Source organism: Sphaerodactylus townsendi, linkage group LG07 (assembly GCF_021028975.2).
Source record: "Sphaerodactylus townsendi isolate TG3544 linkage group LG07, MPM_Stown_v2.3, whole genome shotgun sequence".
Classification (NCBI taxonomy): Eukaryota; Metazoa; Chordata; class Lepidosauria; order Squamata; family Sphaerodactylidae; genus Sphaerodactylus; species Sphaerodactylus townsendi.
Window position 1 is genome coordinate 117597305 of NC_059431.1, and position 18052 is coordinate 117615356.

The window sequence follows — 18052 nt, forward strand, 5'->3', positions numbered from 1 at the left end:
CCTCCCATTGCCCCTGCTTGCCACACCTCCCAGGGTGAAGGGTGCAGCAACTGGTAGTAGTGGCTGACCTTATGGCAGGCCCTGCCCTACGGGCCAGTCTCCATGTCTGCTACGCCGTGGGAGACAATAACTACATAAAAATAGGGTAGTGTTGCCGTGGTACCCCGGGGACATGCTCACGGCACTGCAGGGTACCAGGGAACCCTGGTTGAGAATGGCTGAGCTAGGGGGATGTTCCTTTCAGGCAAAAGTAAGATTCCATGTATTGGCTTCTGAAACCATCCTTCCCCCCACAACCCTCTCAGGGAATCGACGGCAGGCTTTCCCCTGAAAATGCAACACCCTCAACAATAGCGATAGAAGCAAAATCGCTATTACCTTTAAAGGGTAGTGTCAATCTTTCCCTTTGAGCAACACGGGGAGCAGGTGATCACGAGCCGTGCAGCACACAGTGGGGCAGCTCCTTGTGTTCAAACAGGGAAGCATGAGGAGACCCCACTGCGGAGGGACTGCGGGGCTAGAAGCCCACAGGAAGTGCTTTGTGCATAATGGGTCACTGTCCGAGGTTGCTCCAGTATTAAGCTGTCCCTCTCCTAATCACTTCTGAAACATGAAGCAGTTTCAATATTATCGGCACATCGCCGGAATATGGTAGTTGGGAATAGTGGTTGTGGTTTAAGCAGTAGTTTTTTCCTGATATAATTTGTGGGTGGCTGGCATCTTCAGAGGATCCTCTGAAGATGCCAGCCACAGATGCAGGCGAAACGTCAGGAGAGAATGCTGCTAGAACACGGCCATACAGCCCGGAAACCACACAGCACCCAAGTTTCAATATTGTCTTTGGGAGGACTCATTTTCTACCAAAGGTCACTCATAGTTCTGGCTGAGGGGATAGGCAGGGGACAAATGGAAGCAAACAAATAAATAGCTACCAGCTATCCACCGAAACAAGGGCTTCTGCAAATCTCAGGGTTAGCGACAAGGGCTTTGGGGATTGTTACCATCACCAAAACAAGCAGCTATCAATCACTGCAATCTACTGTGCAAAAAGTTAGCTTTTGGGGGGAGGGGGGGTAACATCGTACGAACAAGCAATAGTGCAATTTTTAATATATATATATATATTCCGTTGCTGTTGCCACAGTGCATGTTTACATAACTGGATTAAAGTATAAGAGGAAATGCACCGTGTGAAGATGTCTCCGCTTCTCGTTTCAACAGACCAAGTTTACATGCATTTCTCCCCAGTCAAGAGCAGTTCAGTGACTTTTACAGGCCTGTCCGTGTAGACAAAGTAATGCGCTTTTTGCAAGCTACTAGACCAGGGGTAGGGAACCTGCGGCTCAAGAGCCGCATGCGCCTCTTCTGTCCTTGCATTGTGGCTCCACGAGCCGAGCCGCCGGCCCCATCCTTGCCCGCCCTGCAGGCAGCAGGGCGGGCGCACCAACTGCCCATGGTCGGCCACGCCATGGGCTTGCCTTCTCGCCCGCCCCGTTGGAGCGGGGCGGGCGCTCTCCCAGCTGCCGGTGAGGCTGAGCCGACGGTTTCATCCTTGCCCGCCCTGCAGGTAGCAGGGCAGGCACATCCATGCACTTCTCAGAATGAGTGGAGTAAAAGGTAAAAAAACCCTATATATATAGTGTTATCTTTATTTTAAATGTCAAAAAATATTTGCAGCTCCAAGTGTTTTCTTTTCCCATGGAAAACAGGTCCAAATGGCTCTTTGAGTGTTAAAGGTTCCCTACCCCTGTACTAGACCATTAATACGCTGGTAAGTGAACACAAGGGTGGTGGATTTAATGCTTGAGCACAAAGTCCGCTGCCTTTATTAACAGGTGCTTAACACAACCAAACCATAAAGTCCTCATCGAGAAGGAATGGAACTTCAGGGATATTACAAAATAATTTATTTTCTGATTCTGAAGCAGGGGAAACAACACCTTATGCCCCAGCATTCTTGGTCAGGGCTTGGCCGGGGCGCTCTCGGCCTCCTCTCTCCAGCGAGCTTTTTTCTCCAAGTTCTGGCTCGTCAAGGATTCGTGTCTTTTGACAGCCTGCAGGAGAGGAACAGAGGGGGCAACTAAGATAAAACTGTCCAGGAACAGCATTTCAACAACAGGGCACTTCAACCCAGAACCCAGAAATAGACACACCACGTGCTCGGGCTCACCAAATCTACAGTGGGATAATGCTACTGAGCATTCCAAGTGCTTCCCAATTTTGACAAAGGACCTTATAGCTGTGCATCTATTTGATTTTGCAGCTACAGATCAACGCCGTCTAGAACATCTGGAGAGATGGTGGCAGAAATAAGAATGAAACAAAGTTCCTACTTCACAGCCCCGTCTCAGTTCTCTTGAACAGCAGTGGTGTAGTGGTTAAGAGCGGGTGTACACCAATCTGGAGGAACCGGGTTTGATTCCCTGCTCTGCCGCCTGAGCTGTGGAGGCTTATCTGGTGAACTAGATTAGCCTGTGCACTCCAACACACACCAGATGGGTGGCCTTGGGCAAGTCAGTACTTTGGAGCTCTTGAAGCCCCACCTACCTCCCAGGGTGTTTGTTGTGAGGGGGGAAGGGAAAGGAGTTTGTCAGGCCCTTTGAGTCTCCTATAAGAAAGAAAGGGGGGATATAAATCCAACTCTTCTACTTGATAAAAAGGCAGATTTTTTTTTTTGGCTTAAGCCAGGAATTCTGTCTAGTCAGACAGGTTTATTGCAGATACTGGTACACCTTGCGTTGTGTTTTAAGCGTCTCCCTGCCCCTGAACAGCATGTCACAGAACGGGGGTAATTATTGCACACGACAGAAAGGGGAAATTCCGGTTCTGGCTTGTCTTTTTGTACTCGCCTGTTTTCCCGAAATCACCATGACCACGCAGCCTACAATGGTCAACCCAATCATCAAGTAGGCCATCCTCACTCGCATCTTGTTCCTCGCGGCGTCGATCACTTCGAACCTGAAAAGAGCCCCCAGGACAGCGTCAGGCCCTCGACCGCTTAGGCAACTTTGCCGTCTAGCTTTTACCCGAAGAGAAAATAGCACCTGAAGGCCTCTGGGCTGCAAGGTGAAGGGTTAAAGGCGGACTTTAATTCACCCCTGGGCAATTGCATTGTCCAAATAGGACACAAAAGGAGGTGGAAGGAACAGCAGACTTGGGCTGGGAGCCCCTCACACTTCTTGTTACCCAGACAGACAACTACGATGTTGGCATTTCATCCTCTGACCACGAGGCAAGGGGGAAGGGGCAGGTGAATTTAAAGGCAGCGGAAGCACCTCAAAGCCACTCCCTCACCTTTACAGCATCTTCCTCATTGGTCCATTTGCACAGCATCTTTCTCATTGGTCCATTTGCACATCTCATTCAGCAACCTTCCAACCCGATGGTCCCAGGAGCCTTGGACTAGCCACAGTTCTCTCAGAACTCTCTCAGCCCCACCTACCTCACAAGGTATATTCTGTGGGGAGGGGGAAGGGAAAGAAATTCTAAGCAGTTTTGAGTCTCCTTTAAAAAGGGGAGAATAAAAACCAACTCTTCTTTCTCTTCTAAATTAAAAAAAAGCCAAAGACTTTAGCTTCTCATCGTCAGGGAGGTGCTCTTGATCTTTTCTGCACCTTTCTTGGGTGTTTTTTTTTTCAGCTTTGCAATATTCTTTTCAAAACTGGGCAACCAACCAAACGCCTTCCACGAATTGCAAGCATGTCACGTGTTTCTCCAAAAGCATTAAGGCCAACTCGCGACCCTCCAGATGTTATGGACTAAAGTTGGACACCCCGGCTTATAGCATGATGCTGGCAGGGGATGATGGGAACTGTAGTCCATAACATCTGAAGGGCCACGAGTTTGAAACCTGTGCATTAAGAGGCTGGCCGGGCAATAAGATGACCCTTTGCCAATGATCACCCACTGGGAATTTGCTCTTTCCCCGGCTGGCACAGCATGCAGGGTTGCGGCAGTAACTACCAAGGGCCCTCTTCAGTTCAGCCTTAATACTTGAAATTCTTCACCAGCCCCACCGACATGACTAGGAGCTGAGCCAGCACCACCGCATCACAGGAAGCCTTCGTTGCCTTTAAACGAGAAGAACTGTTGGTTTTTATACCCCGTTTTTCTACTCCGAAAGGATTCTCGGAACAGCTTTCAATCGCTTTCGCTTCCCTTCCCCACAACAGTCAGCTTGTAAAATAGGTGGGGCTGAGAGAGTTCTGAGAGAACTGTGATCAGGCCAAGGTCACCCAGCAGGCTTCATCTGGAGGAGCCGGGGAACAAACCTGGTTCCCGAGATAAGAGTCTGCGGCTCATGTGGAGGAATGAAGGAATCAAACCCAGGCCTCCAGATTAGTATCCATCACTCTTAACCACTACACCACCTTGGCTCTCTTTTATCATGCCTTCAGTCTTCACATAGCACCCAGCACACCTCTAAACTGGTGGAACAGTGGAAACCAAAGAGGAAGAAGGAAAATAGGGTCTCGTCTATTTACAGGAAGTTTTGACCATAGAGTTTTTTGTGATTCCTAGAGCTACCTAGAAATGACCCAGGTAGCTCTAGCAGTTGCAAGAAACCCAAGGTTAAAACTCCCCAGAAGTAGAGGATGCCTTATCTTTCTTTTTAATTTTTCTCCCCAGGATGATTATGCCCCCACCTTTTGACCCCAATTTCTGCCTGCCAATAAGCTGACGCTCAGGGGCCAAGAGCTGCAATTGTCCAGTGATCTGTTGCTATAAGCCGGGGGGGCCAACTCTGGTGCTTCAGATGTTCATGGACTACAGTTCCCATCAGTCCCTGCTAGCATGGCCAATTATGAACAACAGCTCTTGCTTTTTCAACAAGCAAATCCTACTAAAAAAGGATGCAGCAAGAAGAACTGGTTGGGCTCTGTGCGAGCCAGGATGCTGGAGCAGACTGCCCACTGGTCCGATCCATCAGGGCTCTTCCTACATTCGTAACATCTTCACGAAGCCCACACACAGCAGGGCTTGCCAAAAATCCTTTCCCACTGCAGGCAGAGTTGAATTTCCACCTCAACTTTCGCACTCAAGTCACAGTAAAACAAGTGAAGGTGAAGGAAAAGAGATTCCACCTAAGCCTCAGGGAAACCTTCCTGACAGTAAGGGCTGTTTGAAAGTGGAGTGTGCTACCTCGGAGTGTGGTGGAGTCTTGTCTTTTGGAGGTTTTTAAACAGAGCACTCTGTCAGGAGTGCTTTGATTGTGTGTTCCTGCATGGCAGGGGGTTGGACTGGATGGCCCTCGGGGTCTCTTCCGACTCTATGATTGTATAAGTGATTTGCGAGCCTGAAAGCAAGGATAAAAGCCTGACAAGAAGGGGCCACTCTGGCCTTGTCTTCCTGAGCAGCATGTTGTAACCGCTCTTGCTTAACCTTTCGGGAAACAGTTGGGAGAAGATAAAGAAGCAAGAAGCTGACCGAGTCCATAGGTTTCCATTCCTTTTTTAAGCCACCTTTTCTCCCTGGGGCCAAAAGCAAGTGGCTCTCACAGAAGCCAGGAAGGAATCTCAACATACTTAACTGGGCAGCTACGTGAATACTTCACTGGTAAGGAAAAGAAGCTGCAAAAGAGATTCTCTGAGACAGCTAGACAGCAGCTGCACGAACCCAAGCAGCACAGAGAGACAGTGCACTCCGATGTGGGGTTTTCTCCCCTTCTAAATCCCTGAGACTAAACCCTTGAGAAATTCCTAGAGGTTTGGGGGTGGAGAAACCTCAGTGGGGCACAGTGCCGTGGAGCCTATCAGAAGAGTTTAAAGCGGAGTCACTCGGGTAAGATGAGAAGATCTACAGTCTGCTTGCACTCACTGCAACCTCCTAGCGCACTTGGAAAAGAATACTCTCCACACAAGATGTTCTTTCCATAGGAAGGTTTTACTTTAGCAGTTGCAAGGTTACACAAGTCTATTCTATACAAGACTATAAAGCTATACAGAACTCTTCAGCAAGAATAAAGTGACCTCCTACACTGAACTTAACACTCGATCTGAACTTAGAATATACAATACATTCAACAAGGATATTTTTCCCCTGCCCCTGCAACAGCCTCTCATTGGTCTGGAGTCACAGCTGAACTCACCAATCATGTTAAAGGTTAACTGTTGCTACTTCTTGTCCCTAGACCAGTGATGACGAACCTTTTCGGGACCGAGTGCCCAAATTGCACCCAAAACCCACTTATTTATCGCAAAGTGCCAACACGGCAATTTAACCTGAATACTGAGGTTTTAGTTTAGAAAAAAACTGTTGGCTCCGAGGTGTGCATTCCTCAGGAGTAAGCTTGGTGGTAGTCGGTGGCTTTGCTTTGAAGTAACCGTGCAACTTTCCAATGGGTGAATCACAACCCTAGGACGGTTTACTCAGAAGCAATCCCCATTGCCAGCAACCGAGCTTACTCCCAGGTAAAGGATCGTACTTTAGTTCTTCGCATGAAAATTAGTGGGGTTTAACAATGCTTAACAGGGTTCCCTACACTGCTTCCCCAAAACTAGGTCTTAGGTTTAATGCTAATGATCGAACCCAGCAGCCCAGGCCAGCCTAGATGTAGTGGGGGACTCTGTTTGTGCGTGCCCACAGAGAGGGCTCTGAGTGCCACCTCTGGCACCCATGCCATAGGTTCGCCACCACTGCCCTAGATTGACTGTCTCCAACCTTTGAGTTGGGCAAACTTCTGCTGACTTAGAAGATGAACCTTTTGTGACGCTTTCTTTTTATGTATATCATAACAGAGCCCACGCTCCAAAGCAGTCATTTGCTCCAGGGAAACAGATCCCTGTCGTCCAGAGTCCGGTGGTAATCCCGGGCTAACTCCAGGCCCCACCTAGAGACTGGCAACCCAAAGTCCCAGACTTCAGAACACCGACGAACATGGTTGCGTGCAACATTCACCACAGTGGAAAACTGTTTCAGGGTCCTCCCCCTACATTCTCCCAAACGCCGTCACTGTAAATAACTCCAGTATTTCAATAGGTGGAACGCTACCAATAGATGGCGATTCGGTTTAATAGGCAGAATTCTGTCATGATTGATTCTTTTGTAACTATAATGCTGATGCATCAATCAGGCAAACAGGCTTCCTGTCTTGACTCTACAAGCCGTGACCCCAAAGGTCAAAGGGGGGACAAGCACAACATTTGCCCAATCCCCACAGATGAGAGGAATCAATATGCTGGGGAGGAGGTGCTCCACCTTGAGGGCACCGAGAACAGTTAACCCCCGTCGTGGTTAAGAGCAGGCGTATTCTAATCAGGAGGAACCAGGTTTGATTCCCCGCTCTGCCGTTTGAGCTGTGGAGGCTTATCTGGGGAATTCAGATTAGCCTGTGCACTCCCACACACGCCAGCTGGGTGACCTTGGGCTAGTCACAGCTCTATGGAGCTCTCTCAGCCCCACCCACCTCACAGGTGTTTGTTGTGAGGGGGGAAGGGCAAGGAGTTTGTGAGCCCCTTTGAGTCTCCTTACAGGAGAGAACGGGGGGATATAAATCCAAACTCTTCTTCTTCTTCTTCCCCCCGCTTTCAACCCTTTTTAGAAACTAACACCTCTGAAGCAGGCAAGTACAACAACAGCAACAACAAGCTTTATTTGGCATTTAAAAATAGGTTCTAGAGCGTTGCCAGACATTTTTGAAATACAAGCAGGCAAGTAAGTGGGCACTTACGACATCGTTTCAGGGATGTCTTCTTCTTTCTTAAAACGGCCGGTCCAGACCAAAAACTTCCTGTCCCAGTTGGAAGGCTTGTGACCCGGCAATTTGAAGGAGGCGCCTGTGGAAAGCAGGGAACAGAAAACGCACACCTGAATAATGCTACACTGTTCCGGGCTGGCGCCGCAATCGCTGGCAATGTTGCCGGGGCTTGGGGGCGCAACTCCTCGCTGGCTTTGGAGCCAGGGGGTACAGCTTGTGCCGAGTGTCACATTTAAGAGGCAGAAGTGTTAGAGAGGAGGAGGAGGTGGACGTGCTGCGATCTGGGTGACGGGATCGGCTCCATGTTTCAATGGGCTCTGGGTAGAGAGTTCAGGGCCCCTCTCCCCTCCTACTCCCATTCACACCTCCCAGCCATGTGACCAGATGATCTTCGGGCTCCCTCGGCCCCATCCACATCATCAACATGGGCGGGGCCAAGGGAGGCCAAAGACAACAGGGCACCGAGACCCGCGGGGGCGGTGCCCAGAAGACGTTTTGTCCCTTGGCGCCATTTCCACCCCATACACCTCTGAGTTGCACACTCTCAGCCTAACCTACTTCACAGGGTCGTTTTGAGGATAACACAGAGAAGAGGAGAAAAATTTCAAAAGCCGCTTTGAGTTCCCATTAAACCAATCAATATCTAAATAAATAAATGTGAAGCTCCCCCCAGTATTGAACAAAATGGCTTAGGCAGCACTGTGCCAATCAGCCAGGAGGAAGGGAAATTCCAAAAAATAAGGAAAAATCTAGCAGGCACAGTCACTGTTACATAGTCTGTTGCCCTTAAGAACTGTCAGCTATATAAAAGCGGCACTTGAAGAATGCGTTCAAAGGCCATTTCCGGCTGGAGTGATCTGAAGAGATCTCCAGCTGTGTTGCTTTGGAAATCGCAGAGAAAAGTGTCTTCGCTGGATGGGAAAGGCCAACAAAATTCCCCCAGCAGCTATTTTGTTACAAACAGGGCCTTTCTGCTATTTTTAAAATGAGCACAAAAACATGCTTGTTAAACTTTGTTGCAGAAATCCAGCCAACCTTCCTCTGGTGCTGAAGAAATACTCAAAAAACTCCGTGTAGTTTGAAGCAGAATTACACGCTTCTACGTCCGTTGACTTTACTGTGCTTCAGTGTCAGGATGGTCACCCAGGAAAATGCCATTTTCCCACCCAGTTGCTGTATTTTTAAAATCTAGATTACAGCTACAGAGCAGGCCTTGGTGGCTCACGCATCCGCCGAGTGACATGACCAGAGGTAGGATCCAGCAGGTTCTCACCAGTTCCCGAGAGTGGGTTACTAATTATTTGTGTGTGCCGAGAGGGGGTTACTAATTGGGTCTGCTTTTCCATTAGAAATTCCATTAGGTCCAAAAATCATAAAGTCCTGTTGTTTCCTATGTGGCTGGTTAGCGAAGGTAGAAAAGGGGTAATTCTCCCTGTTGGGCTGTTTTAGAAACATGGTAAAGTTCCTTGTTGAAGGAAAGTATCCTTCTTTTGATTTCTAGAAACAAAATTAAGTATTTGAAAGTATTAAGTATTTGACAGGCAGTCAATTAGAGAAGAAGTAGTTGTTTCTGTTGGCAGTAGACGATAGGACTTGCTATAATGGGTTTAAATTATGGACAGAAAGATACCAGCTGGAAATTAGGAACTTTTTTTTTACAGTAAGAGCTTTTTACAGTAACAGAGAAATTATTAATGCCCCGGCCCCGCCCCTGTCATGCCCTGCCCAGCCCCATTGGCGCTACGCCACTGTTTGAATCCCACCACCATGGGAACTTGTTACTAAAATTTTTGGATCCCACCACTGGACGCGACATCACATCCGCTCCATGGTCCCTGCACCTCTAGGCCTCACAAAAGCAATCCACGGCGCTGAGCAACAGGACTGTGGACAGAGACCAGGGCAGAGTGCAACGTGCGCAGCCAACCCAAGGCCCGGTTCCCCATCTTGCCCGTTAACCAAGTCAAAGAATGCTGGCAGAAAGAGCTTCAAAAACTATTCAGCCATAGCGAGACACTGAAATTCACTGGTTAATAAATCTTCCGTGAATGAGCTTTGAGTGGCTGCCATACAGCAGGGAAGCCCCGGCTTCAGCGAACATCAAGCCAAACATTTCAGGAGCGCAAAGCATAGCAAAAGACAATAATCCCCCTGGAACTTTCAAAATGGCATGTGTTCTCATCCGGAATGATAAAGCCCAAATAAATACTAAAAGTTACATGCGTAACTGACTGCTTGGACCTTCCCCTCAAGTACCAACAATATTAACCAAACTATCCTTGACAGCCACCATCAGGGTGGTATAGCGGTTAAGAGCAGGTGGATCATAATCTGGAGAACCGAGTTCGATTCCCCCCCTCCTCCACCTGAGTGGCAGAGGCTTATCTGGTGAACCAGATGTGTTTCCACACTCCTACTGTGTGTGACCTTGGACCAGTCACAGTTCTTCAGAACTCTCAGCCCCACCTACCTCACAAAGTGTCTGTTGTGGGGAGAGGAAGGGAAAGGAGCTTGTAAGCCACCTTGAGTCTCCTTACGGGAGAGAAAGGTGGGGTATAAATCCAAACTCTTCTTCTTCTTCTACCATGCCAAAGTACCATTTTTCCAAGTCATAACTGACTTATGGGAACCCCAACAAGGGACTTTCAAGGCAAATGAAAAGCAGAGGTTGGCTTCCTCTACAGCACAGGTGTCCAACGTGCGGCCCTCCAGATGTTATGGACTACAGCTCCCATCATCCCCTGCCAGCACGATGCTGGCAGGGGATGATGGGAACTGTAGTCCATAACATCTGGAGGGGCGCAAGTTGGACACCTATGCTCTACAGAATCTTCCTTGGCAGTCTCTTAGCCAAGCACTGACCCTGTTTGGCTTCCGAGATCTGACGAGACCGGGGTATACCACGCTGCCTTCCCTCTTGCTAGAGCCGTCACTAGATTTTCTAAAACAGCGTGAAAATGTTTCCGTCGGGAGGACATGTGCTAGCATCCACATGGTGAAGAGAACTATGGGAAACCATTGCTGTGCCTCTGAACCCAAAAGCAGGGCGGGCTCTTGGTATTCTGCCACCCCCAGCAGGCCCAGCAGAGCCAACCAGAGAGAAGACAGGCATCTGCCGTCTCTTGGACCTGTGATGTGGCTGGCCAGGAGGAAGATGAGTACAGTTGGCAGTCGTGTAGTTGGTAGCTGGGACTCCAGTTGAAGGTGAACCAACCCATCAGGACTGGCGGTAGAGTTTGCTTTGGACTGGGGGGGGGGAGGACACAGGTCACGTCAGCCCCCACATCCCGTACCACCACCCTCCTTAATCTGTGGCAGCCCAAGCAGCCATCCGGTTTGGTTGCACCACGAACTGGCCTGGCACAAAGCAGGAAATGACCTCGGCCCAGCCACATTGGAAAAGTTAGTTACTAATGTCAACGGGGAAAGAATATCCAACCACAGTCCTTGACTGTCTCCCAGGAGAAGAAGGCCCAGCAAGGCAAGGCTGCCAAGTGGTCACTGGATTGGGGCTGGTCTAAATGCAACGGGGCAGTCACAGAGGGTTTATTCCCCTCTCTGCCCTGCTCACCCATGGACCAGGGTTTGGGGCCTATTTCGTTACTCAAAGAGGTGAGGACAGCTAATTGCGTGTCTGTGTCAGACTAGAGCAAATCACCACTTTGGCACTGAAGATCACCTTAGCAGTACCTTCTTCTAAGTCAGTGGGCTGAGAAAGAAGCAACTCCGCAGCAACCCTGGGCCAGTAGATTTCAGCCTATCTTACCTAAGACAGTGTTGTATAGTGGTTAGAGTATCAGATAGGATCATAGAATCATAAGAGTTGGAAGAGACCACAAGAGCCATCAAGTCCAACCTCCTGCCATGCAGGAACACACAATCAAAGCACTCCCGTGTTCATCCAGCCTCTGTTTAAAAACCTCCAAAGAATGAGACTTCATCGCTCTCCGAGGCAGTGAATTCCACTGTTGAACAGCCCTGACAGTCAGGAAATTCTTCCTAATGTTTAGGTGGAATTTAAAAAGCTTTAAAAAGGGTTTGGACAGATTTATGGAGAAGTCGATCTATGGCTACCAATCTTGATCCTCCTTGATCTGAGATTGCAAATGCCTTAGCAGACCAGGTGCTCAGGAGCAGCAGCAGCAGAAGGCCATTGCTTTCACATCCTGCATGTGAGATCCCAAAGGCACCTGGTGGGCCACCGCGAGTAGCAGAGAGCTGGACTAGATGGACTCTGGTCTGATCCAGCTGGCTTATTCTTATGGAATCTCTTTTCCTCCACCTTGAATCCATTACTCCGTGTCCCAGTTTCTAAGGCAGCAGAAAACAAGCTTGCTCCCTCACCAACATGACATCCCTTCAGATATCTAAACATGGCTATCAGGTCACCCCTTAACCTACGCTTCTCCAGACCAAACATCCCCAGCTCCCTAAGCCTCTCTTCATAGGGCATGAACTCCAGACCCTTTACCATTCTGGTTGCCCTCCTCGGGACCCACTCCAGCCGGTCAATATCCCTCCCGAACTGCAGTGCCCAGAATTGTACACAACATTCCAGGTGAGGATGCCAGAGACACAGATTTCAATTACAATTCAGCCATGGAAATTCACTGGGTGACCTTGGGCCAGTCACTCTCTCTCGGCCTCACCTACCTCACAGGATCGTTGTGAGAATACAAAGGAAGAGACAGCACTGCTTTGGGTCCCCATTGAGGAGAAAGGCATGGTGTGAATAAATATATGTTGTTGCAATGATTGCACGGTTTACCCATGGACACTACCCCAAGTTACTTGGGGGAAGGGTTTAATTAATAACAATTAAAAGTCTTCTCTGCATTATCTCTCTCTGCTCTGTTGCTTTGCCCTCAGGAAACAAAAATGTTCCAAGCAGAAGAGCACAGTTGGGTACGGTGGGGAAACGGACAGAATTTAGCTTCACCCGTGCGCTCCTTCCTTTTTTTGATGAAATCATCCAGCACATCTTGTTTTTGGAAACTGAATTTTCGGATCTCTTTCTGCGATAAGACCCCTTGCTGTTTGCAGCTTTGGGTATACGCGTGCGTGCGTGCGTATCTACCAACTGAAGTCAGCACTTCACGCCCCTGACAAAGCATACTGTAGCTCTCAAAAGCTTCTGCCACAACAAATGTGTTAGCCTTTAAGATGCCACAAGACTGTTATTCTGGCAGATGGTGTCTTACACCATTAGCCTTCAGGAACAGATCTACTTCCATGATGCCAGCTCGGATCAAGCAACACAAGGCTGATCTTGGGCTAGTCACAGTCCTCTCTGAACTCGCTCAACCCCACTTAAGTCACAAGGTGTCCGTTGCGGAGTGAAAAAGGGAAGGAGATTGTAAGCTGCTTTGAGATGCCTTACAGGAGAGAAAGGTGAAGTACAAATTCTCCCCCCCACCCCCAAGACCAGAACATTAAAATTCGCAAAGCCAGTTAAACTAGTGACCACAGTAGCATCGGGACAGGGGGCTCAGGGTATCTACCAGGCTAATGGCAGGTTTCCAACAAGCTAGCAAGACAACCCAGTCTATGGCTGAAATCGTTTACAGAACTGGTTCCCAAACATTTTTCACCCACGTACCTCAGCAACCCATTTCACTTAAATTGTACCCATATAGCAAACCCATTATGTAATTTTTCCCATACCCCCAAACACTCTGGCGAATACCCCAAGGGATATGTGAACCCCGGGTTGGGAAGCTCTGCATTACGGAATGGCTTTAGGGTAGATCCCTCTGAACCCAGTAAATCTTACTTCAGAGGAAACTCTTAGCTTGATCTTATGCATATGATCAAAGACAATTCATTCGGGCTTACCCGAAGGCCCACCGCTTGTCTTTGGAGCATCTCCTTCTTGAGGTTTACTGCACAGCCTTCTGCTGATTGGCCAACTTGTTCCTCTGGTGATCCGCAGAACAGAAAATATATGTTTGTCCAAACACCTAACAACTGTACCTAAGGAAGGGGAAAAAAACATATAAAAGGTTTAGTGGGGGAGAAAAGTGCAAACCTTGCTGAGTTGAATAGTGGTCTAACATTGTGGACTGGGATCTAGGAGAGCAGCCCCAGAGCACGGGCAGAGTATCTACTATGGGAGCAAAGGATCCCAAGTTAAATTCTTGCCATGCAAAAGGTCCCATGTTCAATTCTCAACATCTCTAGTTAAAAAGACTAGGCAGCGGGGAACGATTCCAACCCAACAACTATTCTCCCTGTTGGGAGTAATTTTTACAAATTATTTGATGTTTCATTGCATAATACACAGCATTACACACGATTGGGTTGCATTTTTTTTTTCAAATATAAATGCATATGTAAATAATTGTTTCTCGGCGGGGAGGGGGTGACACTCAAGAAGAGTCAAGTTGGGCATTTCCCAAATTTCTGACATGCAGAGCCCAAAAGGTTTGCCACTGCTGAACCCATCCCTTTCTCGCACACACTCACTTGCACGCACACAATCTCATCTACCTACAATGACAGAGGTGGTGGGGGAGAAAAGTGCACACCTTGCTGCCAAAACGTCCACCAAGCATCCAGCATCGGTGCCAGAACCCATTCAGAGAATTCTATCAGTTTCTGTCAGCATGGCCAATTGGCCATGCTGGTAGGGGCTGATGGGAATTGTAGTTCCTGAACATCTGGAGAGCCGCAGGTTCCCTACCCCTGATCTAGGAGAAGAGCCCCTGAGCATGGGCAGAGCTTTTCCTACGGGAGCAAAGGATCCCAAGTTGAACCCTTGCCACGCAAAAGGCCCCGCTTTCAATTCTCAACACCTCCAGTTCAAAAGGAAGAGATCTCGAGGGCCATCCAGTCCAACCCCCCTGCCATGCAGGGACTCACAACCTCACAGGGTCGTTGTGAACACCAGAGGGTGAGCCGTGCAAGTCTCCCTCCAGGAAAGGGCAAGATTCAAAATGCCAGCTGCATGCACTCTGGCTCCTAAATGTGCAGCCCAATTTAGAGCAAGTTGCGCTTCCTCGGGAGTAAACCCCACTGAAGCAGGAGAGAGGCGCGGGTTGCCAGCTGCATGCATGCATGCCCGCCCGCCCCTGGCTGCAAAGGCCTGACCTCTTTCCCCTTCAGGCCGGCCATGGGGGTCAGTCAAGGGCATGGGAAGGAGGCGAGGGCCGAGCACTCACCGGCGGCTGCAGGCCCCGCCATGGCGACCGGACGCCCCCCGCCGACCTTCTGGCCGCCCCGAGGCTTGCGAAACGCCGAGGAGGAGGAGGAGCGGCCTGCGAGGCCTGTCGGCTGGGCCTGGGCGGGCTTCCCGGCTCGGAGGGCGGAGTTGCGGCGGCGACTCTCCCCCCCGAGGAGACGGGGCTGGTCTCAGCCCTCCATTGGAGGTCCTCCCTTGCCCCGTTGTGGGAAAGAGCAGCCCTTTATTGCTTCAGGGAGCCGACACGTGTGACTGGCTAAACACGTGTCGGGTTGGGAAGGGGCAGCGACATTCTCCTGAAGGGACCCTTGATAGCTCCGGGTAGGGAGGATGAGCTTGGAAAGGGGGATCAGGTGCCAACCCCTGTCCTCTCTTTACGGGCACAAGTGATGCCCATGCAGGTGCCAGTTGGCAAGAGTTAGAGGGTTTATAGGTAATAGAACAAGCCTGTTTGTAGAGGAGGACAGAAGATAATAATAGTTATTATTTATTTATTGCAGTCACAGACCATCCTTAAAACTTAGAATAAGCCAATGCAAATTCCAATTATATAACAAATAATTCGCATTCAGAATCATGCCCTTGACTGGCCCCCAGAGATCTTATTCACATATAATATGTGACTTAAGAACTGGGAAATAAGTATAACAATCCATTCAAACTTTAAAACCAAATTCTTTAAAACCGATTATTCTCAAATATTAACCATATTGATATTTATAGGAAAATATAAATGGTTATAAAATCACTGTTATGGTAATATAATACAAATAATTTTAATTAAAAAACTCTCAGGTTCAGATAAATAACATTACATTTCTCTATCCATTTGGTAATATGAGGCCCACCTTAATGACAATTCAAATACAATATCAGTTGTCCCTTATGTTCCTGATTTTTAAATACTATCGAAGCAAATTTAGCTACTTTAAGCATGATTCATAATTTTTTCTAGAGAGCATCATCACTATTATCCTTCCTGTCCCTTCCTGGAAAATGGGCTATTATAGGGCTAATAAGAATCCTTCTAATGCTACCATACCACTAGCAATCGAAAATAATATGCTCAAGTGACTCCCGGGATCCAAATAGTTGGGCAAAACCTCTACTCTCTTTTGAAACATTCCTTGCAAAATGCAGTTGCTTGCAGGAGCCAGTGTATAGGGATTGTATATCCCCTTTATTGCAATTACAGAGACTACTTTATGGTCCCTATACACTGGTTACCAGGATGCTTCCAAGCCCAATTCAGAGTGCTGATTATTACCTATGAAGCCCTCTATGCAGTGGTGGGATCCAAAAATTTTAGTAACAGGTTCCCATGGTGGTGGGATTCAAACAGTGCCGTAGCGCCAATGGGGCTGGGCGTGGCATGATGGGGGCGTGGACGGGCATTCCAAGGCCGGGGCATTAATAATTTCTCTGTTACGGTAAAAAACTCTTACTGTAAAAAAAAAAAGTTCCTAATTTCCAGCTGGTATCTTTCTGTCCATAATTTAAACTCATGATAGCAAGTCCTATCGTCTACTGCCAACAGAAACAACTACTTCTCCTCTAATTGACTGCCTGTCAAATACTTAATACTTTCAAATACTTAATTTTGTTTCTAGAAATCAAAAGAAGGATACTTTCCTTAAACAAGGAACTTTACCATATTTCTAAAACATGTTTTTTAAACAGCCCAACAGGGAGAATTATCCCATTTTCTACCTTCACTAACCACATAGGAAACAACAGGACTTTATGATTTTTTGACCTAATGGAATTTTAACGGAAAACCAGACCCAATTAGTAACCCCCTCTCGGCACACACAAATAATTAGTAACCTACTCTCGGGAACTGGTGAGAACCTGCTGGATCCCACCTCTGCCTCTATGGTGTTGGGGCAAGTTACTTGAAGGACCACCTGTTTTCATATAAACCTGTTCACTAAGATTATCCAGGGAAGGCTTATAAATATAATAAGTAATAACAATAATAATATATTTCCAACCCATCTGTTCAACTGGTAGGGACCCAGCAGAGTCTTCTCCGTGGTGGCATCCAGACTTTGGAATACAGAAACCCAGTGTGCTCCTTCCTCACTTTCCTCCCATTAAGTGAAGACGTTTTTAATTTCAAACAGCGTTTAACGCCCAGGTTTTAGCGAGCAGTGTTTTAGGCTATGTAGATGTATTCTAGTGACTTTTATAATATGGTATGATTTTACTGTATTGAGTTTTATTGTCCTTGATTTTATTGTTACAATGATCTGTTACAGTACAAAGATGTTATTGTATTCTATTGCATTATGTTAGCTGCCTTAAACAAATAAATAACAAATTTAATTTTTCATAAGAAACCAGTTACCAACAAAAAGATGGGAACCGACAACAAAACTTAAAGACCATTCTAAATATAAAGAGAGAGCCATTAGAGCTGTACAAATGACGTTCTTTAAGAGCATAAATTGATCAACATATTCAATCACAATCATTATATCCTATTTCCCCCAAATTATAAAATCTGTACGATAGGCTTCTTCTGTCCTCCACTGTATCACAACACTAACATCCACAGGTACTGATGAGTCTATGTATGTCTGCTACATTCCCACTATTTGCATTTCATTGTTTCTTTTAGGAATAATATGAAAGTACAAGATGTACAGATAGACATTCAGCAGAATGAATGACTGGGTGGGTGGGTGGTACCACTTCAGACTTGATGGAGGGGGCACATTTTTCACTTCTCCCTTCCACAGGAAAAAAACCATGGTTTTTCTTTAAGCACAAAGTTAGCAAACTAGAATCATTGTCCCTGGTGTGTGAATTGTGGGAGGGGGGAGTACCTACAGGGATTTCCCACCCCCACAGGGACATTCAAAAATAGTTCAATAGCCTCCCACACTCATTCAGTCTTTAGCAGCATCCATTCATTCACTGTGTCGCATGTGGCTGGCCTGAGGCTGGCCTGACTCCGGCTGCTTGTTCTGGATTTGCAGAAGACAATAAAGCCACGATGCTCATAGGCTAGAAGCAGCTCTAAGCCAGACCCGGGCGGATTTCCAAGCAGCCAATGCCAGCCAGCTGCTCTTCCTCCTCTTCCGTTCCTGTACATACTGTCTTAGAGTAAAAGTGACGCCGTTCAGGCAAAAGGATTCCAGCGTGAGACTGCATGCTCTGCATTCTGGAAG

At 47.7% G+C, this 18052-nt stretch overlaps 1 protein-coding gene across 1 annotated transcript; it reads right to left on the minus strand.

Annotated features, from left to right (window-relative positions):
- Positions 1-1791: 1791 nt before the first annotated feature.
- On the minus strand, positions 1792-15012 carry LOC125437155 (protein FAM162A-like). The gene is made up of 5 exons (XM_048504552.1): positions 14857-15012; positions 13532-13669; positions 7670-7775; positions 2850-2958; positions 1792-2054 (listed from the first exon to the last, which is right to left on the minus strand). The coding sequence occupies exons 1-5, from the start codon at positions 14876-14878 to the stop codon at positions 1962-1964; spliced, it is 468 nt and encodes a 155-aa protein (XP_048360509.1). The 5' UTR covers positions 14879-15012; the 3' UTR covers positions 1792-1961.
- Between the last annotated feature and the right edge of the window lie 3040 nt (positions 15013-18052).